The sequence below is a fragment of the Pochonia chlamydosporia genome, chromosome 7, assembly GCF_001653235.2.
Source record: "Pochonia chlamydosporia 170 chromosome 7, whole genome shotgun sequence".
In the NCBI taxonomy this organism is placed as follows: Eukaryota; Fungi; Ascomycota; class Sordariomycetes; order Hypocreales; family Clavicipitaceae; genus Pochonia; species Pochonia chlamydosporia.
Window position 1 is genome coordinate 538201 of NC_035796.1, and position 23416 is coordinate 561616.

General features: G+C 50.8%; 6 protein-coding genes across 6 annotated transcripts; 3 read left to right on the forward strand and 3 right to left on the reverse strand.

Moving 5' to 3' along the window:
- Window positions 1-1115: 1115 nt before the first annotated feature.
- On the forward strand, window positions 1116-2564 carry VFPPC_07053 (hypothetical protein; the record flags this gene model as incomplete). Its single annotated transcript, XM_018285976.1, has 2 exons — window positions 1116-1256; window positions 1341-2564. The coding sequence occupies 2 exons, from the start codon at window positions 1116-1118 to the stop codon at window positions 2562-2564; spliced, it is 1365 nt and encodes a 454-aa protein (XP_018140016.1).
- Window positions 2565-3358: 794 nt separating this feature from the next.
- Window positions 3359-5917, reverse strand: VFPPC_07054 (signal transducer; the record flags this gene model as incomplete). The annotated part of the gene is made up of 2 exons (XM_018285977.1): window positions 3359-3753; window positions 3853-5917. The coding sequence occupies 2 exons, from the start codon at window positions 5915-5917 to the stop codon at window positions 3359-3361; spliced, it is 2460 nt and encodes an 819-aa protein (XP_018140015.1).
- A 331-nt stretch (window positions 5918-6248) lies between these two features.
- On the reverse strand, window positions 6249-8927 carry VFPPC_07055 (autophagy related lipase Atg15; the record flags this gene model as incomplete). The annotated part of the gene is made up of 2 exons (XM_022428540.1): window positions 6249-6253; window positions 7208-8927. 2 exons carry the CDS (start codon window positions 8925-8927, stop codon window positions 6249-6251), a joined length of 1725 nt encoding a protein of 574 aa, XP_022284175.1.
- A 1246-nt stretch (window positions 8928-10173) lies between these two features.
- Window positions 10174-12297, forward strand: VFPPC_07056 (FACT complex subunit pob3; the record flags this gene model as incomplete). The annotated part of the gene is made up of 4 exons (XM_018285979.1): window positions 10174-10184; window positions 10385-11113; window positions 11223-11594; window positions 11697-12297. The coding sequence occupies 4 exons, from the start codon at window positions 10174-10176 to the stop codon at window positions 12295-12297; spliced, it is 1713 nt and encodes a 570-aa protein (XP_018140013.1).
- A 1126-nt stretch (window positions 12298-13423) lies between these two features.
- Window positions 13424-16018, reverse strand: VFPPC_14147 (PAK-box/P21-Rho-binding protein; the record flags this gene model as incomplete). The annotated part of the gene is made up of 1 exon (XM_018291917.1): window positions 13424-16018. One exon carries the CDS (start codon window positions 16016-16018, stop codon window positions 13424-13426), a length of 2595 nt encoding a protein of 864 aa, XP_018140012.1.
- Window positions 16019-21713: 5695 nt separating this feature from the next.
- VFPPC_18084 (hypothetical protein) lies at window positions 21714-22046 on the forward strand (the record flags this gene model as incomplete). The annotated part of the gene is made up of 1 exon (XM_022429742.1): window positions 21714-22046. The coding sequence occupies one exon, from the start codon at window positions 21714-21716 to the stop codon at window positions 22044-22046; it is 333 nt and encodes a 110-aa protein (XP_022285154.1).
- Window positions 22047-23416: the final 1370 nt, after the last annotated feature.

The following is a 23416-nucleotide window of genomic DNA, read 5'->3' on the forward strand; positions in this document are numbered from 1 at the left end:
GGCCATTCTGCAACCAAACAACCCCTAGCACCTCAAACGTATCAGCCAGAACATCTCCACAAACATCCTTGCAGATCAGCCGCCAACGCCTGGCCTTCGCCCATCCAATACTTGCACCCATTAAGCGCCTGGCCCGACTCCCTACCAGTGGTTTCCCCTTGGCCGGTCGTTGGCCCAGTTCTGCGCTTCCGCCCGGCGCTTCCGCGCCCTCATTGGCCAATTGATTGCTTTGTGATCTCGGGTTCCTGCGTCCGTTCGAACAGGCGACGGTCGTCCCGTGTTTCAGCATCACCGTCCCATTCACAATTAAGCACCAGAGACACGCAAGAGGAAAGGAAGAACAACAGGGACCTGGCATCTCGGCAGCATTAGGCGCCTGTCTGCGCAGTTGCTTGCAGCAACCGTGCTTTCAACGTGCATATAATATTGAAGCTTCGGACTTACACATGCGTTTTCCCCTTACGCCATGGATCCTTCAACTACTCTTATAACCTTCTTACTGTGAGTTTTAATTGCCGCCTGCTACTGCACCTATTCTGCTTTTCCTACTTTATGCTTCTTGTCTGCCAAAAATTTTTTTGCTTCTTTTTTTTTTTGGTCGCCACGTCTGTCGTTCGTGCAAGTATCTGCTGAGTTGTGTGGTGGTTCCGCTCCTCATCTAAGAGCATTCCCTATTGCCTCAATCGCTCCCTTCACTATATTGTTCAGGGCGGCAAATTGGTGTACATTTCCCAGCATACCAGCACTACATACTGCTATCCTGGCAGTCCCTTCGTATCATTCCATAAAGTTTCGTTCTGTTGCAGGTATATTGCCCTTTGCTTTTCTTTTAAGTACTTCACGTGCTCTTGATGTTTCACGTTCCTGTTAGTTGCTTCTCCCGTCGCTTCACGCACAATCAGTCAGAGTCAATGTCTGTCAAATCCCGCACGCATTCCGAGCATGCTGGTCTAGTGACCTGTCATTTGACGAATACGTTGAACCAATGCTAGTTTTGTCTGCTTGTGCTGGTTCCAAGATAATTTGCTAACACAAGCGACATTAGTGAGACTGAACCGTCTGTCAACTCGGTCCAGCTCATTGGGTCTTGGGACAACTTTTCCACGTGGTACACAATGAAGCAAGATTTGCGACGCGGCCGTGGCCAATGGAGAGGGTGTTATTCATTTAAAGATATTATCTCCCGCGATGAGCCTTCCCACGGTACATCAACAAGGAACGGAGGCCTGAGGATGGGCAACACATATTACTACTACGTAAGTCACGGCTACTTCAGCATCAATGGCGTCGATTGCGCGTCACGGCACAAATTTCTCAAATTGACCAATCTCTGTTATTAGTACGAAGTAGACGGCTCTACAGAAATACACGATCCTGCTCAGCCTTCAACAAATGCCTGTCCCTATATGCCAGGCCAGACTGTCAATACACTTCATGTCCCAATCGAACAGTCGTTGAGGCATCGCAGCGTTTCCGTTAATTCGCTTCGTCGGGAATCATACATGACGATGAATCCTGAGGCGAGATATGTTACCCCAGTTCCTGCCCCTGCGGCCTCGGTTAATGGTGCAGGTCGTCGACTTGGCTCTGCCTCATCTTTGCTATATAATCGCCAATCGAATCGTTCGGAATCTGTCGGTCCGTCCTGGAAGAGACTCTTTAGCCGCAAGTTGGTATGTCGAGAGATGGAGAGACCTGCTACGTCTGGCCGCAGTCGCGATGGAACCATGACACCATCCTCGTGGCCGTTGCCTGACAGTAGACCGACGTCGTCATCCGATGGCAAGCGGACCAGGGATATCTCTCCAGAGTCTCTGCGGCGATTTCTGGTAGAAGACCCGCCGCTGCCACCGGAACCAACTCTCAACAACCCCCCACCGCCCCTGGAAATTCCAAACGAACCAAGTGAAGAGGTAGATGATGATGACGAGAACTTTGCCACGTCGGCCATATCAGAGACCCAAGTGTTCGCAACCAGACTATCTCCTCCTCCTTTCCAGCGTTCAGTATCAGCAGACACGCTGCCTCAAACAGTCGCCAACTCAAGTTCATTGACACTCACGATTCGACCAACGAGCAAGAAGCAAAGCCCAACTTTCCAGGAGCCCTCAGATCTGGCTGATATCTCGCAACTGCCCAAGCTTGACACTTCTGAACCCAACCATTGCGACTCGTCACCATCAATTTCGTCAAGTACATTCGCAACCCCAATGTCACCACAGTCTCTGGCAGAGGAGCTGCCATCTTTTTACGATTCAAATGATGAAGATGTCTTGTCAAGCTATGACGGAGACTATTTGTCATGTGGGCCGCGAGCAGGGCTTGCGACTCGGGAGTCTTTTAAGGGATACAGTCTACCGAGGCATGGTGAGGAGCACAAGTCCGCGGACAGCTCTAGTCCCAGAATGACGGGTTTCAATACGACATCCCTTCTCGCTGGCCACACCTCGAGCATGCCGATTGGTGGTGCGAATTATCTTGGTGCCACCATTGATACTGGTCTGGATGACTTCGTTAACGAACTCGGCTTGATGGTGGATGACATTGGCAACAAGAACAATTAATTTGACCCCTCAATTGCCATAGAAGTATCTCTCTATCTGTACAAAATTTCATTGCATGATACAACTGCGTTGTGGCAGTACAACAACACCCGACGACAATACATATATCACCTTGCATCACACAAATCCGACGACACCACGGAGTATGACGGCAACCCTCAAAAATAGCTTCAAGTTTCTTGTTGCTATCCACGATTTTGTCGGCTACAGTTTTGACATCATTGTTTTTTATTTGGCGTTAGATCAGGATTAGAGACGGCAGGCATATCAAAAATTTCCGATACCCCCATATTTCTGGAAGAATGTTTGAGTAGAGTGTAAAGAGGGCAGCGGCTGTATCATTTCGGAAGAAAAACCTTCGCGACTGACTTTTCCCCAACAAGAGTTCAGGCGAGTGTGTGATTCTTGTGACTGCTTGGCGCGCCCAAGCTTAGGGAATGTCCATCGATTTAGGAGCACGGAAGTAGAAGGCAATATTATATTGATTTTGATTGCCATTTTTAGCTTTGATGAGGATGTTGACTTTGATATTGCTCGTCTTCTTCGTATACACCAGTGATGTGACCACTCCTTACCCACTGGACAAGCAATGAAAAGTCACAACCAAAACGACACCGGAGATGGGAACTTTGGACATCGCGATACTCTGGTTCTCGGTGCCGTCTAACCATAGCAGAACCACCTCTAGTTCTGAATTGAAAGGGTATCTATTATCTAATCTCCTGGCCATGAAGCTACTCATACAGTTGTTCTTACATTGACTTTACGTCTATCCTAACGTCGTAATTTCTGTGCTACTGCGCTGCCACTTGTTTTGCAGGCTGTGCATGTTGCTCCTGAGCTTGAGGTGCATCAGTCTTTATAGTGACGTCAGTGCCACTGGCCGAGTTGGACGTATCTATCTCGGTCTCGTCCGACTTTTCTTCCTGCTTGACTTTAGAGTCCCCTGGCGCCGCGGATGCCTTTGGTTTGCCATTACCGGGGTTGAGGAAACGTTCTGGAACGCCACGCGCTGCTTGCTTCGTGTTGCCCACCCAGGCTCCGAGGATACGACTCCATTGGTAATCGCCATTGTTGAGACGCTGGATCTCTTTGTATGCGTGCATGTTGTAGAATGGGAGGTTGGTTTTCGGATCCCGATATCGTGCTGGGTTGTTGGTGATGACGCAGATTGGCGCTGGAGCAGGTTCTGTTGAAGATTTTGTTAGCCGTCTAGTCTTGGGGCTACCGAAGAGTGACACGACTGGGTGGTGAGGTGGTGTGCTGGCAAGGACATCCGTTTACTTACTGGCAAGTTTTGTCATTTTGCGACCAAAGAGAATCTGTGTTTGAACGGTTTTGTCCCGTATGGCATTTCCGTCGAAATTTTGATATATGATGCCATTCCGAGTTGCGTTCAGATCGCGAGGCGGCTCGGTTGTTGCTGGTGCCTCTGACTCTCTAGGACTTCCAGATTTGCTTGTAGGCGCTGTCTCGTTCTGAACAGCCTGAAGGTGGGCATCGACTGGAATAGTGGGCTTGGCGTCAACTTCCATGGGAACTGTGGTCATGGATGCTGATGACACTGATGGGTTTGCCACTCGGGGTTGCTCTACCGGCTGAATAGATGGCGGTGTGATCGCGGATTGGAGGGTATTGGGTGGTGCTAATACATTCGACTTGGGAGCATCTACAGGCGAAGATCTGTTCATGTCGATTCCTGGAGGTGGAGCAAGAACGGGTGCAGCCAGAACACTTGATGGCCTGGCTTCGGGAGGTCGAGAGAGGCCAGCTTGTGTGGCCAAGGGGCTCGCCGGCGGAGGAGGTGGAGGAGCAGCAAGTCCACTGGGAGGATGTGAAGGAGGCACTATGGCTGCCGAAGGGGATGCAGGAATTGCCATGGATGCAGATGGTTTCGACTGCGACATCGCCACATCTGCATCTTTCTCGTCCTTGGGGACAATAGTCAGGGTTGTGGGTGACTCCCCGGATGGTTTGGTTGTATCTTCAACGGTAGGAGGTGTATCGGACGCGTTCAGGTCTGCCCCTGTTGTAGCCTCAGTGGTATCTCTTGTAGGTTCGTCGACTGGTTTGCTTGTAGTTAAACCTGAATTCGTTGAGGTGTCGTCTGTAGCAGCGATTTGTTTTGTTTCTGTAGAGGCCGTCACCTGGTCCGCCGTGCTAGGCTCTGCGTTGGCATCTGCCAACTCATAAGTGACGTCTGCTTTGCTCATCGCATTGTCGTCGGTTGCCCTGTTCTCGCTATTGATCAGTGTTGGAGCCTTGTCTGCAACATCCTCGCCAATCTTGGCGGCCTCTGAGCTTTGATTCTGGGTTTTGGCAGCGCCTTGGGACTTGTCAAGGTCTGTCTCTTTCAATATTTCTTTACTTGCAGCCTTTTCGTTGTTCTTTTCCTTTTCCTTGCCCTTTGCTTTGGCGCTTTTGTCTATTTTCTCTCGCTTCTTTTTGGGCTTCTCCTCAACTTCAGTCACGTACTGGCGCAGCAACCGCAACTCAATGTCGTCCCACTGACCCTTTCCACTCCAAAATGTAATGACTGGCCCTTTGAGGGTACGCTGGTTCAGGGCAGCGAGCTTCGCCATGCGCTCTTCCTCGCGCTGCTTTTCTGCCTCCTCCCAGCGATTAAGACTCTTGCTGTTGCGCTTCTCTACAACGGCAGCCTCGGCCAGCCTCTCCTCCTGTGTCATGGGTGGCTTCTTCAATGCCTCTAACCGGGCGGCCTTTTTCTCCATCTGAGCTAGCTGCTTGAGCCTCCTCGCTTCACGCTCGGCCATTTGCTGATGCAACTGCTCCTTGGATATACGAGTCGTCTTTCGAGATGAGGCTCGCGTGGGAAGATCGGCGGGAGATGGTAGCCATGATGCTCGTTCCGACTTTTTCTTGGGACGTGGCGCGGGGGGTGGGACAGATGCCCTTGTCGTGGGATCGATGCGAACCTTCTTCCTGAATTTGGCTGGAATAGCTTCTTGGGCTTTTCGTTTGCGCTGAGCGGCGCGCTTTTCTTTTGCTTGACGCTCCAGCTCTTTTTCGCCTTCTAAATTATCGTCGTTGGCGTTGTTTTCATCTTCGTCGTCGGACGAGGAGTCCATGTGCACGTCGGAGCCATCGTCGTCAAGGTCCGAGAAGCCTTGGTCGTTTTCGTCTTCGGCAAATAGAAGCTCGAGGTCTGAATCGGGTTCTTCATTAGCAAGCACCGACTTCATGCGATTTCCAGCCGTAGATCGGCGTTTTCGCGTCGTTGCGAGCCATTCCGTCTGAAGGGCTGGGGAGTCGCTGTCGGAGCTATCGAGGTCGCTGGGAGGATCCGACAGCTGCGACGTGTCCCTGTCAGAGGGTTTGGATTCTGTATCCATCGGGGATGATGTCTCGCTTCCGTTACGGAGACTATCATTTGCTGACGACTAGCTGGTGGTTGAGCCACATTTGGGAAGGTGGGAGTTGGATGTGGATGCTGGGTGGGAGATGAAGATGTAGATGTAGATGTGAAGGTGTCTCTCTGGTGGGAGAGTCTGGTCAACGCGTTTGGAGGTTTTGGGGTCTGGTTTCGGGCCGCAAAGCCTCAACTGATATTTTTAGTGGTCCTGGTGCGCTAATCTGGTATACTTCCTAAAGTCATTCCACAACATTGGACAGACTCGACTGCTTGTGACTGAAACCACCTCTTCAAATGTTTCCAATTGATGTCTAGTCTCGCCTGGTTAGCCTTTGACTCCACAATCATGAACACAAAGTGCATTAGCCCGTTGATGCGCAACATTTCATTGCCATTATGTCGGGCCCAGTTTTCACTGCAGGACAGCTATGAGGCTACGGGTGAGATTAATATTCTTAATTTATGAGTGTGCCAATAGTTTGTAGTCTGTAGTGAACAAGCCAGCAAAAGACGAGCGCAATCTTTGGTTCTGCCAACGGTCAGGTTGGGTTTCTATCAGTGCCACGATGATCCAATATATGCCGGTATTCAAACGCCCTTCGCTGAACCACCCAATAGAAAAAAGCCAAAAAAAAAAAATTGAAAAGAAAATAAAAATATTCCGTCGCCTTGCGCTCTCTGGCAACCCTAGCCAAAATCGGCTCAGACCAAGCCGAACGACAAATAAGAAAACGCCTAAGGACAGCGGTAGAGCCTCGGGCGGTCCCATCTCCAATATTCGAGGAATTACATGAAGAAAAACATCAAAGACCATCGCTGCGTATGTATAAGTGTATGTGTATGTATGGTTGAATGCTTTCGATATATCAAAACGACTTTCGCTGTTAAGGCGGGTCCATGGCATATTGAATTCGCATCCAGAGTGTGCGTACTTCGTTGAGAAACAACCACACGGCGACGACAACCTCGTTTATCTCCCAGTTGCGCATCCAAAATCCGTGAACCGTGTACACGAGTAGAAAGAAACACTACATCTCATCTGAAATGAAGTCATTCACTTCCTCATCCTCTCCCCACTCTTTGCAAAATCCTACCCAATTTCGATGAAGGCATTTCAACCTTTTGGATGGAGTGCTGCTTGTTGGCGTAACCGGCCATAAGGTTGATGTTGATGTTGGCCCCTTTGTAATTGGTGGCTGTGTGCGTGTCCCAGGTAAAGGCAGTGTGGTCGAGGTTGTCTCTTCCTCATCCCAACAACCCCACCACCTACCCGGTGTTTCGCAGGTGGTTGTTGGTGTGGCAGATGTAGTAGTAGTAGTAGTAGTAGTAGTAGTAGTAGTCATGGCTGACGTCGAAGTGATTGTGTTGGTAGTGGTAGTTTTGTCCTTGCATCCAAACCAACCTGGCGTCTTGCAGGTTGACGTTGAGGACGAGCTTGACGTGGTGGTGGGAGTGACACCCGAAGTCGTTTTATCGAGACAACCCCACCATCCTGGGGTCTTGCAGGTTGATGTTCGTGTCCGTGTACGCGTAGTTGTCGTCGAAGTAGCTGTGGTTGTCGTCTCTGTACCGTTACTCTCGTACATTTTCCACTGAGCACAGTCTCGACACTCGGGAGTCAAGGAGCATTCAGGGACATCATCATATTTCAAAATGACATCGGAGATGACAGCTCGAATCTTGTGGGTTCCAATTCCCACACGCCAGCCTTTGTCGGCGACAACGTCATAGACGCATTCGCTGCCTGTATGGCATGCTGTCTCCAGAGCATACCCGGCAAAGGAACACGATGCGGTGGCCCCGTTGCAGGTGCCAATGTAGATGGGATCAGCCGTATGTCCAAAGTGGTAAGCGCCAGTGTTTTGCCTTGTTTGAGGGGCTTTCGGGTCAGAGCCTGGCGGAATGGGCAAGCCAAGACGAGTGGCGGCAAGGGCTTCCGGAACGGCTTCAAACGTGACGACGGGTAAGCCGTAGGTAAGACCTAGCAGCGAACTGACGGCTCCGCCCAGTGAGTGACCAGCTATCCAGATTGTAGAGTCAGGGTAGCGTTCAGTCACATTGGAGTAGAGTTCACGGGCAGCGGCATAGTACCGGCTCTCCTCATGCAAGGCTTGGGCGACACAAGTGTTGTTGCAAGAGTACGTGCTCGACGCACAATCGCAAACCTGATGCCAAGTCCACTGCCCCTGCTGTGCGCAGCAACAACTGAAGAACAAGTTATCGTTAATTTTGTCATTGGTTGTTGTACCGTCACCGTCGAACACGGCGGGGGACGTTCCCTTGAGACCAATGACAATGGTGGAGTTATCGTCGTCAGCCCAGATGTGTCCGCGCAAGCCGTCACTTTGCCAGCCAAAATCCGCACTGCGGTTGAAGGGGTCACCAACATCTAACCAATCCGCGGCGCCTTCAGTCTCGACATAGGCATCGGCCGCCATGTAAGCCAAGCTGAGAACGGTGCCCTTGTCTGTGATGTCTGGCGAAGGAACATCATCAACTGTCCAAGCTGAAGCGTCAAGAACTGCAGCATATCCTTCTCGACGGGCGTGTGCAACCATGGGATCAACAACGGCAGGTCGCCGATCGACTAGGCGCTGTATGGGGCTACCACGGCTCCGCGCTTTGAGGTGAGGCAGGTCGTGTTCGTCATGGCCGTCTTCGGCGGCGAGGAATACACGAGACGTCAAAGACTTGTGGGAAACGTCCATGGTACGATGTAGTCGCGGATGTCGGTCAGTGCCATGGTGATAAATGTGGCGAAGGGTGAATGTGTGGTCGGCTGGTTTGGGCGCTTCCGGGTTCGGAGGCATGACAATGCCTGGGGGAAGAAAGACATGGTGTGGTACGACGGCATCTCGACTGGTAGCGGAAAGTCGAGAGGCAGTAGCTGTAGGAGTAATTGCCAACAAAGACAACAGGAACGCGGCGGTTACTCTGCCAGCAGAGGTGCAACGGGACGAGGCCCGAGGTGGCTCGGTGCTCGATAACATGGTCAAGGGCGGCCGCTTCCAGCCTCTGGTGGGAGGCTATACCATGAGTCTTTGCAGAGCCAGTCTTGGGAGAGAAATAGGATATATTTGAGAGATGGAGAAAAAAGAAAATTCAGAGATGGATGGGAGAGATCGTATCGTGTATGTGGAAATTAGCTTTGCGACAGTTGAGGAAGAGACGAGGGTCAAGTTCAGTGGATAGATAAGAGTGAGGGCGACTTGGGTTGGATTGGACTTGAGAGGAGCGTCGATGTTGTCATGGCCCCAGAGCGTCAATGATGGCACTTGCATGCGCACGCGGCAGCCCGTCGTCGCGGACATGGAGACAGTCTGGCACCTGGGTGTTATCGTTGGGGCAGCACCACCCAGCTGGGGGTTCTAAGTTGAGTCTGGTCTGGGAGCTACGGAGTACACAAACTTTTGATCAGTGAGGCCAGCTGCTAACAGGACTGTTAGTAATTGTAGACAACTCCAGGCTTCGGCAGTGGCGTTTTGCGGAGCTTACTAACCTGAAGGATAGTAGTCCTGAGAACTCGCCACGACAGAAGTACCCTGGCCCAGCGGAACGGAGTTGGCCTGCCCAGTCTGCTACTTAATGTTACTTGACTTCAATGTTTATCAGCATGCGCTTGGGGAACACCGGCACCTTCTGGACCGACATTCCTTACACTGGCCAGCCAGCCGCTAATATCGACACCCAAGTCACCCCAACAGAAGGGCCGGCCCATTCAGCACATGTGATCTGCTAGCGGTGTTACGTTAGCAGTACTGCGTACCGAGAGTGAAGTCTGGTGTTCTCTGGTGACGCGGCAGCTGACCAGCATGACATGGAACCGCTTGCACCCACCCCAGTGCCACATGCTGGAACACTCCAGGGCCCGGGCTAACCCGACTTACGCTGGAGCTCTTGATGTTGGCTGCTCCAGGTTGCCGGCCAATTACCTAAGCACTCTCAATTAAAGCCAACACGCGCTCCTCCTAGGCAAGCGCGTCTCGCTCCTTCCTCCAGGCAAGGCAAGGTGCTGCTGCGGCGCGTGTGTCTCCAAATTTCTGTCGCAGACCGACCAATCCGAGGTCCCGATACTACCATCCACCTTCGGAGCCTGCCCTCTGCTCGCCGTTGAAGCAACTGGATCTCTTTGATAGCTCGAGAAAATCGGGAGACTCGAACGGCTTGGTGACCATTTCTTCTTGAACACACCAGACTCTTTGGTGTCGACAAATAGACTTGCGCACATCGTTCAAGATGACTGCAATGTGAGTTGCCCCGGAAGCTTGAATTTTTCTTTCTTGCCTGGCCTAGCCTGTGGCGCATGCGTCTGTATTCAAACGCCCTGCCTCTCGCCTTGCCATTGAGCGACGTTGAATCCAGTTCTGGAGACGCAATGCAAAATCATTACAGATTGGACGGCTAGTCCCTTGGCTGACATTTTTTTTCCCTCTTCTCTTTTTTTAAGTGAGAGCTTCGACAGCATCTACCTCGATCTCTCCAAAGAGAGCGGCAAATGCAGATTCGCCGAGACGGGTTTCGGATGGAAGCCTTCCAATGGCGGCGACACCTTCACCCTCGATCAAAGTAATATTGGCGGTGCGCAATGGAGCCGCGCCGCCAAGGGTTATGAGATTCGAATTCTGCAGCGGAATTCAGGCATCATTCAGCTCGATGGCTTCCAACAAGAGGATTACGACCGCCTGAGCAAGGTCTTCAAGAACTGGTACAGCACAGTTCTTGAGAGCAAAGAACATGCCCTCCGCGGCTGGAATTGGGGCAAGGCTGAGTTTTCCAAGGCGGAATTGACATTTAGTGTTCAGAATAAGCCTGCCTTTGAGCTTCCCTACTCCGAGATTGGAAACACCAACCTGGCTGGCCGCAACGAGGTCTCTGTCGAGATGTCCCTACCACAAGACTCCAATGATACGGGCACCGATGGTCAGCTTGGTGGCGCTCGTGGCAAAGGCAAGAAGGCCGGCGGCGGCAGAGATCAGCTGGTGGAAATGCGCTTTTATATTCCTGGCACTACCACTACCAAGAAGGAGGCCGATGGCGAAGATGCCGAGGAAGAGGAAGCTGAGGAGAAGAATGCCGCTACACTCTTCTACGATACCCTTATCGAGAAGGCAGAGATTGGAGAGACGGCTGGCGATACTATCGCTACCTTTCTCGATGTGCTTCACCTCACGCCCAGGTTCGTTAAATGCCACATCTCCAAACGGCTGCGTCCCTCTTCCTGCGCCCCAGGCTGTTGTGTCCCCTGCTCTGCGATATGTTTGCTAACGCACTTGTTCTTTTTGTAGAGGTCGTTTCGATATCGATATGTACGAAGCTTCATTCCGCCTTCGTGGAAAGACTTACGACTACAAGATCCAGTATGAGGCCATCAAAAAATTCATGGTCCTCCCAAAGCCCGACGAGATGCATTGCATGTTGTGCATTGGTTTGGATCCGCCACTGCGTCAAGGCCAGACGCGATACCCATTCGTTGTCATGCAGTTTAAGAAGGATGAAGAAGTGACGATTGACTTGAACCTCGAGGAGTCAGAATTACAATCCAAATACAAGGATAAGTTGGATCCTCACTATGAGGAGCCTCTACATCACGTTGTTGCAAAGATCTTCCGTGGTCTGGCTAACAAGAAGATTTCATCACCTGCAAAGGACTTTATCACGTATGTCCCGGCCCTTGCCTCCGACGCATGGTGCATTCTGGGCTTATTTCGCCTACTGTTTGTTTTTTGAGTGCTAGCTAATCATTTTGTTCGTTTCTCCAGTCACCGAAGTCAGTACGGCATTAAGTGTTCTATCAAGGCCAGTGAAGGGTTCCTGTATTGCCTAGAAAAAGCTTTCATGTTCGTCCCCAAACCGGCCACATATATTGCCTACGAGCAAACACAATCCGTCACATTCTCTCGCGTGGGCGGCGCTGTCTCAACTTTATCTACCTTTGACATCACTGTTGTGATGAAGAATGGGGCCGGGTCATCGCAATTCAGCAACATCAATCGCGAAGACCTCAAAGCCCTCGAGACATTCTTCAAGCTCAAGGGTCTGCGTGTCAAGAATGAAATCGACGAGGATGCTAACATGCTTGCTGCTGCTCTTCGGGAACAAGACATGGATGACTCGGACGATGAAGTTGTCGCTAGCAAGGCCGACCGCGGATCAGCCGATGAGGATGAAGAGAGCGTGGATGAAGATTTCCATGCAGATAGTGATAGCGATGTGGCCGAGGAGTACGATAGTGCCCATGAGAGCTCTGGATCGGGCAGTGCTGAGAGCGATGTTGATGACGATGAGATGGACGAAGATGAAGACGAGGACCAGGAAGAAGATGAGGAGGAGCGCCCGAAAAAGAAGAAGAAGACTGGCTAAATAGCGTCAGGGGATAGCGAAACCCTTTTGTTGCAGGCGGGAGAAGTTGCTGTGACATCTGGCGGAGAAGGTTGTGCTCTGTTGCGAGGCGCCTGGAGCTTTTCAGATCCGTCTAGCTGTGTTTATGACGAGCGGCGTTATTTCCCATTAGCCTCTATCTACAGGTTTCACTTTTCTAACCAATGTAGCTAATGAGAATTTTGTTTTTAAGCTGGGAATAGTGTGGCATGGAGGGAAAATAGGTTATCATGTACATGTACGTTGGACGGCGGTTAGGTAGCTGTAACGACCCCGAACCACGGGGAATGGATAATGATGAGGGCTTCATCCCACGTCAAAATTTTCTGGCCGTCTGTCTCGTCTGGTGGGCACTTATGTTCGATAAGAGACGCATTGCAAAGGTTGGCAATATGTTCCTGTCAAGCTCAGTCCAAAAGTGTCGGAAAGTAATTTCTCATGCGAAACATGAAGCACACAATGAATAATAGCTTGAGTTTTGCTCTTTATTTTAAGCTACCTTATCCACAGCATTCTGCCTTCGAAGTGTCTTGCAGAGTAGTGCAACCAAATGGCACCATTGCCTCGACGAGTCTGTAGGCAATTCCTCATCGCCATCCAGGAACCTCACCATTGGGTTCCGAAATCGGCCCAGTTTCAGACCCTATCGCACACAAAAAAAAGTTATAAAAAAGCAATGTCCTTGTTTTGTATAATCCAACTTTTCGATACCCGTCGTCTTTTGCCAGCAACAGGTAGTGTAGACAGGTCAGGCCACATTGCAGGAAGACCCTTGCTCCGCAAATCTCTAAACAAAATCCATCACATTTCCTAGGCGAACACCCCGGACATATATATATATATCGTATAACTCACCGACATGGAAAGAAGAAAGAAAGACATGAAAATGGTGTCATACGCCTCTAGTCGTTTCTCAACTTAAAAGCAACAAAAGTAGGTCTAATGAATAAGGCTGAAACGCAACGCTAGCGAGAGACAAGAAATGTACAGATTGAAAATAAATGAAGCGGGAATTGTTCACAAGTTTCACCTCTATGAGATTACCATAGAAGCTGAATTAGCCTAGAGAGAAGGCACAGGCGCACGCATTCATTGTTGAGATGCCGATTTAGATGTGATCTCCTATGGCTTTCACATGTGTCCGTGGGAACAGTGCATACTGTCCCACAGGGGGAGGAGACTGAGCGCTCAAGCTTGTTGTCCTGGCTCTCGGACGCCTTGGTCTGGCACTCTCCATGGGTGAGGCAAGTGGCAGGTCATCACGCACTTGGGACTCGCTAGCATGGCTTTTGTGGTGATATCTCTTGAGCCCACTTGTAGGTGGGAAGGGGATCATATCAGGCACATGATCCTGAGCAACTGCGTGCGGATCGCTCCAGTCTAGTCCATCCTGTTCAAGCTCTGCAGGCTGGGTTGTAGGAAGCGGTTCAGATTCGTCAGTCAAAACCCCAGCCATCTTATTGAGCGAGGTGGTACTTGCGGTGCGTCGGGCAAGTGTAGTCCAAGACGAGTTGGTCGACCTGTATTGTCTTCCTGTAGAATTTGAGCGAGATGTAGAGTTCGTCTCGGTGGTGGAGGTACTCGACCGGTGTCCTACCAGAGGCGACAATTTGCTCGTTCCTGTCAATGGAGTTGCATCCTCATGGAAGGCAGACTGATGGCAGTTTCCGGCAATGAATTCATAATCCGAGTATGAGTTTTTATCAGTTTCGCCTAAGAGCATCTGCTGCTGATAATCCCCAGGAATGAGCAGTGAAGGGGACAGAGTAAACGCCTGGGATTCTCTGAACGTGGAAAGACCGGAGCTGCGTTTAGAGTCCTTCATATTGAGTGGACGAATACTCTTCCTGTCGCCTCTTGGTAGAGAGAAGTTGTTCGTAACATTGAAATTAGGTGTAACCACCTCGTGCTCTACTGGAGTTGACCTATGGCTTGCTGGACTTAGGGACGGTGCATCCAGCCCTGCTGGTGATGGGGAATGCTGGCCGTTGACTGAAACTGTTGCATTGGACCTGAGTTCCAGCCCGTTGCCATCTAGGGCTGCGACGTTCGCAGGGGGAGTAATGCTATCTCTTGCAGTGTCTAACGATGGCCTTTCCCACTGATAGTCGCAGTCGGCTTCGGCCTCGTGGTCATAGCAATAATCTATGAGATCTTCCCAGCTCTCCCTTGTGGGCGTTCCTGAATGGGCCGGGCTTTGGGGGCCATCCTGTACAATGCGGTTCAAACCCATGATCCCCAAGCCGCCCAGCGTTTCTGACGCTCCACTTGTGGGCCGTTGTGACTCGGCCAACGATCGCAACATTGGGACAGAATGGCTACCACGGAGAGAGGAGTTGTTGCTGGCGAGACTGAGTCTTGACCGTCTTGAAACGCCATGGTGCTCGTCTTCTTCAGGCACGTCTGGCAGTGTTTCGTACGATACCGGCGTTGCAATTGCCAATGGCCATGTCGAATCACGAGCGCCTAACATAACACGAGAGTATCGTTTCTCATCGGGAGATGCCTGTTCTTGTGGCTGAATGGATAGGTTGCCGTCATAAGGGCTGAAATCGTCCACGATGCTTTCCGACGAAGCTGCAGGGCTGAAAGGAAGTGGCTGGCGGAATTCGCCACTTGTTTGAGCCCTGGCTACTGCATTTACGTTGATAGCGTCTGTGACATCTTGATAACTAGATTGCCGACTGGAAACTCGAGGGGGTGGCAGCGGCCCGCTGGAAGAGAAGCCATTGGCTTGAACAGGTGATCTAGGAGGTCGGGGAGGAGGTTGCGATGAGCTTTTTCGAAGATGTTCCTGTGATCGAATATGCTTAAGAAGGCGACGAGGGCCAGTTGGGGCTGTATGGCGAGGTACTAGAGCAGGACGAAGCGGCTGACCGGACATTTGATCTTCGCACAGATCACCCATTGATTCGGACGAAATGTTGTACGGAAGTCGATACTGGTGTGCATCGAACTCTCTGCTTGGTGTCTCGCTTATTGGGTCCGGGCCGCTGAGAGAACTTTCGTTGGCATTATCCCGCTGCGTGTGAGTGACGTGCTGAAAGTTGAAGGGGCCCGAAATCTGTGGTCGTTTAAGTGTTGGCTCATCTCTTGATGGCTTTCTTCTTGAAAAAAGTGACGGGATTATTCCTTCTTTTCCACCACTGGCATTGTTTTCTGAAGACATTTCTCCCGAATACATTGAACTAGCAGAGGAGCTGTGAGCACTACTTTCGCGTTTCGATTTGCCACGTCGATGGAAGAAGCCCTTCCCAAAGTTGTGTATGCTCTCGGGGCGATCTCGAGATGGAGCGCTGCTATCATTTGATCTAATTGACGACCTTCGAACGAGAGACAAGTTATCCAATGCCAATTCCCAGGGCAAACGTTCGGAGGTGTTCATGGAAGACAGGGACGACGACTCGGAGGAGGCAGTCTTATGGCCATGATGCCTTTGCAAGTGTGATGCTCGCTTCATTTGCTTGTTGAGCTGCCGCAACTTCTGGGGAGAAGGAGGGCTATCGACAGCAGGTCCAAGGAAGTCTGCAATGCTCGCACTCGACAGCTGCTCCATGGACGACAAGTCGGATGGTGGGTTAGGTTGTGAAGAGGAAGCAGGAGGTCGAGGTGCCTTTGTTAGTTTTGGGTCTTTTCTCGGCGCCTGTGTGGGTACCGCATCGTGGTTCCCAGAATACAGGGCCATGGCTCCAATACCGAACATCTTTGCTTAGTGCAAGGGGCGGAGGGCGACGATAAGTGTCGTGCCCTCCGAAGCTCGACGACGTTCCTGGTCCACCCTGACAGGCGGAGTGTTTGTTTAGAACCGGGACTTGGTTGTGATCGGCATACCACCGTGGTGTGAGCGTGGTACCCAAGGTAGTCCGCCGTCTGAGATTATCGCCAACGGTCAATAATAAGACAAGGACTCGAAGAAGTTGTGGGGTTTGAGTGACCAGCCAAAGCTAATATATGAAGACCGTCGGGGGCATAAGAGATTTGATTCAATTTTGGGCTGCAAATGCCACCAGCACAGGGATGTATGAATGGTCCCGTAAGAGAAGCCAGCAAAGTGTCCGGGGTGGATGGAAGGGGGGGATGAAAGACGATGTTGGCTCTGATGAATATGGGACCTCGGATCCGGGTGCACTCCTGTTGGTCGTCCTTGATGCCTGTGATATGAGTGAATGTGAGAATCGACAGTTGAGCTGTTGAAACGGGATGGTCATTAACCACATGGTTGACTTACAATAGGGCGGTACCAAAATAGAATCTTCCAAGACTTCACCTATGTCTTGGTGAAGTGGCTTTTTCAGATTGAGACGAGCAGCACTGGAAAAGCCGTTGTCCACTAGGGGTGGAGTTACCTCCGTTGATTTGACTCCGTTACAAGCCTCGCAAAAGCAAGCGTTTGCAGTGTCACTTCCTGTCCATGTGCAAATACCGAGCAAAGACACGGCCGACGTGTGCAAATGTCTCAGACAGTGACTCGTGGGGCTTTGACGAATCTCTCAACGGCAAGCCCAGTCGGATCTTCAATGTGTTTGACAACAGGTGGTTTCGAAGGTTGATCTCCAGTGGACCGCTGGCTTGATGGAATCCACTTGGTTACAAGCAACTCGGTCTGCGGAAGAAGGCGACCCGGTGGTGGTGGATAGACGGGAAAGTGTTGTTGAAGAGATTATGAATTTTTCTGCTTGTGAGGTTGACCGCGGATTCTTAATATTTCAAAAGCCAACAACTTTTCGGGCTCAGCGTGTTCAGTCTTCAGCCACAAAAGCTCCCAGTTCCCGTTATCACTTAGGGATGTCCTCAATTTAGCGAGCTTCCTGAAGCGAGAGACGGCAGGGCCACACCATGGCTCGACGAACATGCCACTACGCGTCGCCAGCCAAGCAGCCAAAATTGTGACCAGAGATGCGGTTTACTCTACCCGAAGTGTCGGGTCGAAGCAAGTTACGTTGTACTCCACCCACAGCTTTTGTGGCTTGGTTTGAAGAGCAGTGGTTCCTGGCTTGCAGCTCCATGCAGGTACGACATGGTGGTCTGAATGGTCAGAAGATTAACAGCGTAGTGTACTCCATACTCGTGCATTCTGATGTCCACAATGCCTCCATGGCATTGGTTGACGAGTATTGGACAAAAGAGGATGGTTTACCAAGTTGGTCGGCCAAGCGAGAGACAGATGCAGACGCCGAGATGACCTAAAGCGAATGTGAGTATTGTATTTACATACGCAGGAACAGGGGATAGAGATTGGTAATTGCTGGGAACAGCATCTGCATTGCTTCGCAAGGGGTAGAGCAAAGACAAGCAGGCCGAAAAGAGAGCTATTCCTGAATAGCTTTCTGGCCAGGGTCCCTCCGTAATGTTGGGGCAGTTGATGTAAGCTGCAGGGGTCTTTCTTGCACCTCATCTCCACTGCGACTTTTCGTCCAAGTTGCGTTTGACAAGGGGGCTTCCTGGATCAGAATCAGAATGGACTCAGCGACGACGTGTGGTGCTTACGGATGGCTTTGTGGCTGGGCATTGTCGTGGTGAAGGACCATTATGTTCATTGTCACACTGGATGGGTCGACAACAGGGCTCCCACTTCGCAGTGCTCCGTAGATAGCAGCAGTTTCGTACTCCGTACTCCACACTGGAGAGCAGCTTTGGACATGCCTTGATGTCCAGCACAGTACAGTGTGCCGGGCATGCTGTGCAGTACTTGGTTCGTGATACAAGACGGGAACCAGATTCGAAGTTGGACATGCCATGCGAGGCCCATGCTTGACATTGGCGAAATGGCTGTGGGTTCCTGGACTGGGAATTCTGATTGACAACAGTTGAACTTTTTTGCTCAGCACCTTGGGGGCCGGAGGCTGGGCAAAGTAAATGATCGGACCAATGCAGAATGTTGATTTACAACTGCGTGTCGGTCGGGCGCCTGAAGAACAAGGCCTCGTTCCATTCAGAAGCAGGTACATATCTGCCCCTGGAATCGGAGCAAGCTGGTAGATGCTTGTGGAGGACGCGTCGAGTTCTTTGGGCGAGGATTCACGCTCAGCCTTGGAACTTGGCTGGGCTGTGGATGGAAAGGGAGAAGGGATCAAATGGGTTCCGGCTCGCCCACCTACAGTTGCCCAGCATGTACTCAGTACGGAGCACAATATGCACATGTGTATGTATTGCAAGGTACCAGACGGGTGCATGGCAACAACCCTGGTTGCTGCTGCCTCATTCATGCACGTTAGGTCTGGCTAGTCTGGTTGGCTTGTGTCCTGGAGGGAGGCGGCGAGACAGCATGTGGAAACTTGCCGAAAACTTGACATGGAGCATTCGAGGTAACCTGACTGTTACGACATCCATCCGAACCATTCATCAAAGACGCGACGTGTACTGTACTGGGTACAATACTGCACAGTCCAGTGCTGTGCTGGGACAATCCAGAAGCGCCCTGAAGAACCTGGGACGGCCATCCATGTCTGCTCCATGTCTGAAGCACGGTTTCCTTGCACCGGAGCCATCTGGCTGAACAATAATCTCGACATCAAGCAGCATTCATCAATTGCTACAATACCAGGGCTGCGGCCGTCGTGTACGGTGGCTTGCTTGTGCCATATTGTCCCAGTAGTTTGTAGCAGCAGGACGGGTATCTACCTCAAGAAACAAGGAATTGGTGGGTATTCAGATGCAGGTCTTGTCCTACTTTTCCAGACTGTTCCACGGCTTGATTTACATATTATTATTGACGCACCTTGCCCGTACCTCAAGTACAGTACTGCACGGAGTACTATGTACATACATCGGGTTTCTCCACTACTGTACATGTACCCCCCGATTCTTGATACGATCCGTATCGAGCCGCCTTTGCAGCACAGGCATACCGCAACTCGTTCCATCTTGGACAGTTGCAGCCGCCCGAACTATCACACCCCGTACTCCGCACCGTGGTCATGTTGACCCTGAAGCTACCGGAGTGAAATAGATACAGTACAGGTCTGGTTGCCGGCTTGCTCTCTGGTATTCGGATGGCTTTTGTCTACACCCACAGCATCCAGAAAACGGCTAGAAAATGCAACCCTGCATACACGTTGCAGCAACGCATACTTGGGAACTTTCGTGGTTTAATTTCCGTGCGTGAAAGCTCGAGAATCCAGGGCAAGGGAAAGTGGCTGGCTGATTGGCGTCGTCTACCACAGGCCAACCTTGTTGCCGGCTTGAATGTCTTTCCCGCTTCATCTGCGGAATCTGCCAAGGCAAGTGGTTGGCATCGATTATACGTGCATTAGTAGTGTGTTCGATTGTCCTTCAAGCCGCGTACGGGATCAAAACAAAAAAAATAGTGCATGATAGTAGATGTCCAAGATACTTGACCTGAAGAGAGCCTAATGCCTCCCCAATATACTAGGTAGTAAGTGGGTATGTGAGTGAAGTTGTTGAAGAGAAGACGTACGTATGTACCTCACAATTGTGGCCCACTAGTATACCAATTGATGCTTACGAGCTCGTGTGCTCGATGTTTGGTGAAACGCTTTATCCGCGGCATGATTGCAAAATGTCAAGGATTGCTATTTATGGCAGTGAAAGCTCGGACTTTAGCAAGGAGAAAGGGTATCCCAGACTTTGAAATCCAGAAGGCCGATGCTGATGACAGCAAACAGATTTACGCCGTATTGACCATTTCGTAGAACTTGCACATATTGGCCATACCAAACAGTCAGTACAACGTACTGCCAGTTATTACAACAGGCACTTGTTGGAATGAGCGGCTCCATGTCCTTTCATCGCGCCAACCGCAAAAGCCACTCGGTCCCCATAATAAATCTAGGATGACTTGCAGACAGTAGCGTGAGACGGAAACATAAAGGTACTTAAGTACGCAAGAAATGTCAGCCGTTGGATCCGACTGGCACGCGTGAAATCCGGATAAAAAGGAGATGTACATACAGAGAACGGAGCAGAAAAAGAGACATTGAGCATCTGGGGAACTTTTACTGCCGAGACATATGTGCAATAAACCGGTACAGTGATAGGTGTCGAGCGGTCTTACCACTGATGGAAGTTGGCGGACGAGCTCGACTCGCCCACTTCGGGGTTCATTTGGAACATTGAAGCAACAGTGGGCGGAGCTCGCTCATCAAAGGAAACCGGAACTTGGTGACTGGACCTGGATGGATTTGCTTTCCATTGTTGGTCCCAAGCCACCCCCCATAGTTCGTCATCAAAGATGACAGAAGGGAGCTTCCTTATGAGGGAGCTTCTGTGGGAGGTGCGTGGGAGGCGCGTGGGAGTGGCCGAGGTGAAGGAACAATAATATTGTTTGCCTCTCTCCGCAAAGCGTTTGGTCAGTTTGCTGTTACTTCCTTGCTCGGGGCTCTCGTCGACTACCTTGGTACCTAGGTAGGCTGCATGGTTTGTTCTGTGCGACGCCGGTTTGAGGCGCATGAGGTGGGCGTCTTTCAGAGAAAGGACCAGAGACTTGACCAGACTGGGGTGTTGCCAGCCAACCAGATTTCATGTTGCCGTTGCTTGCTTCCTCATGCTTTTCTTGTCCATGCAAACATGATCATGCATCTTCGTGCCATGCCTCGTCCTTTTCCAAGGATTCACAACGTCCACACAGAACATGCAGGCCGATTGTCTCCCTGGACCATTCGGGGCCAAACATGAGCGCCACCAGGCAGGCACTGCAGCACTAGCGTGAGCACTTTCTCTCTCTGGGCATCGGAACATCAAAAGAATCAGAGCATCACAATGCATGGCTCGCCCTGACCTATCCCAATCCGTTCAAGCCGTTCTGGCTCCAGATTCTGGCGTTGGGGGTTTGGTTGGTTTGCCGTCTGGCCATCGACGCCCTCGTTACAATCCCGTCACTGCCATCAAATGTTACAGTCCTCCGTACTCTCGTCGTTCACCCTTCAAGTTGTTACTTCCTTGGTCCGTGCTCGATTCTTATTGGGCTGTCGACGCCACTCTCGACAGCCGCACAAACGACGAATCATCTCGATCTCCTTCTCTTGACCAAAAGCCACGCTCACATCACAGCATGACAAAAAACGTCACTGGGGGTTGAAACAAGTTGCTCCAGTGTTGGCCCCTAGTTCGCGTGGCTAGTCCGCAGCCCCCAGGCCTGGCAATCAAGTCCCTGTAGCTGTTTTTGTTTTCAATTTTCATTAATTTTTTTTTTCCCACCCAGGACTTCTAGCTTCTTCGGTGTCAATCCTCAAAGTTCTTGGCTCTTGGCCCCAGAGGAGCCTGTTTGGTGCCTGGGTCAATTGACATCGACGTCGTTGCCGAGCCCTTCAAGGTTCCCTGAACCCGCACCCGCAAGCTTGCCCAAGGAAAGCAAGTGCTCCGGTGCTTCGCCATGGACATCGAGGTCTTGAGATCGCAGCTCTGGTCAACTGCGGAGAAAGACACGAGCCAACGATCAAATGCTACTTGACACTTCTACCATGCGCAAGTTAGGGCCTGGCTTCGCCTCGGCTTGTGGGGGACGAGTCTTGATGAGACGCACAAACAACCCACGAGACAGGAAAGCGAACAAAGAAACAGAGCATGGGAGCTTTCCAATGTTCATTCCACTGTTCACCATCTCCGGTCTGAGTCTGGTTGGTGAAGGCTCACTTGAGCGCCACGAACATGGTTATGATGCAGGGGTTAAAGATCTGCGAAATGCATTGGGGGCGCTGTCTTCAGCGCGCGCTATAACTTTTCACGGCTTCACAATACAGAAAGGCTGGTTCTCGCCCAAGGACCAGGAATGACACAACAGGGAAGGGAATGGTGTGGACTAGGATAAGCTGACAGACATGGCAGGTCGATGGCCAAAGGCATCGCAAAGGGAATCCTCAAGGCTTAATTCTTTGTCACAAACAACGAGCCTGCTTCGCATGGCTCTCTGTCTGACCAAATCCAGCTTGTCAGAATGTATCCCTGCGAAGTCGCGAAGAGAAATCCCAGCCAATAACACGGCATACTCCGGAAGCGTTGGAGAGTGTCAAATTGTTGCTGATGGAGAATGACCTTTGTTCATGTCAACCGCAAAGGCACACTTTAGAGGTGCACATGCTCCGTACTTTGTCACTGTTATTGTTACTATTATTGCTCTTGCCACGGTAGGGGTGGCGTCCGCCGGTTGCATTTCATACAGGCGACGATGCACAGAAGACAGTTTGTTGCTGCGTGAGAAGTGTCTGTCCCAAGTTTCAATGCGAACAATAATTAAGCTTTGAACGATGCTACATCTTGGCAGAGTGAACGGATACATGGGATGGAAGGGGAGGATTTTGACCTAATTACTGCACAGTCAACATTGCCGACAACAACTCTTGCTTGCCGGAAAACTTATTACTGATACTACGAAGTTTAAATTTGGCCAATGTTGCCTGCATTAGGCCACCAGACTCCAAAAGTCATAGGGGATTCTGGCGTGCGAAATTTTAGTCGGTGTCTACAGTATCAATGGGTTATTGTTGCAGGCTAGCCACGTAGCTTCAGAGAGCCTGGCTTGCTTAGACAATGAAGCACAGACGAACATTGAACCAACGACTTGACTTGACACTTTGCGTTTAATGTTTCCCTATCCGGAGAATTCATTTGTCTAACAACAGGAGACGTCGCGCCACATCGGAAACTACAGCTTCTGTTCTCAGCTGAATTCTCTGGAATGTCCTTGGCTTGACAGGGACGTCCCAGATCCGCCGAGGATGGTTCCCCGTTGATGAAATCTGTTGGTACCGGCCACCGATGCAATATCAGACCAGACAGATATCTTACCTCGAACTGGTGTTTATCCATGCCATATCCGTCCATGCCTTTTTTTTTCATGCCGTCTTCCGCGGTGGTTGGGAGAGCTCGTCACAACAACAAAACTGGTTAGTCAGTCCACTTTTTGACAACGGCTTGACGCGACGGTGGCATGGAGTCTCAAGCTGGTGGTTTGTATTTGATTGTCAAGCGTTGAACGTACTGTACAGTACAGTACTGGATTAATACATGTATCCAGTTTTGTCAAGGTCCAGTGGGTCTGACAAGCGTCGCATCCGGGCCCATCACCGAAGACTTTCTATTTTCAAAGGTTTCACTGAATTTTGATTCTGGTCGACACAACGAAGGAAAATATTACTACTCGATG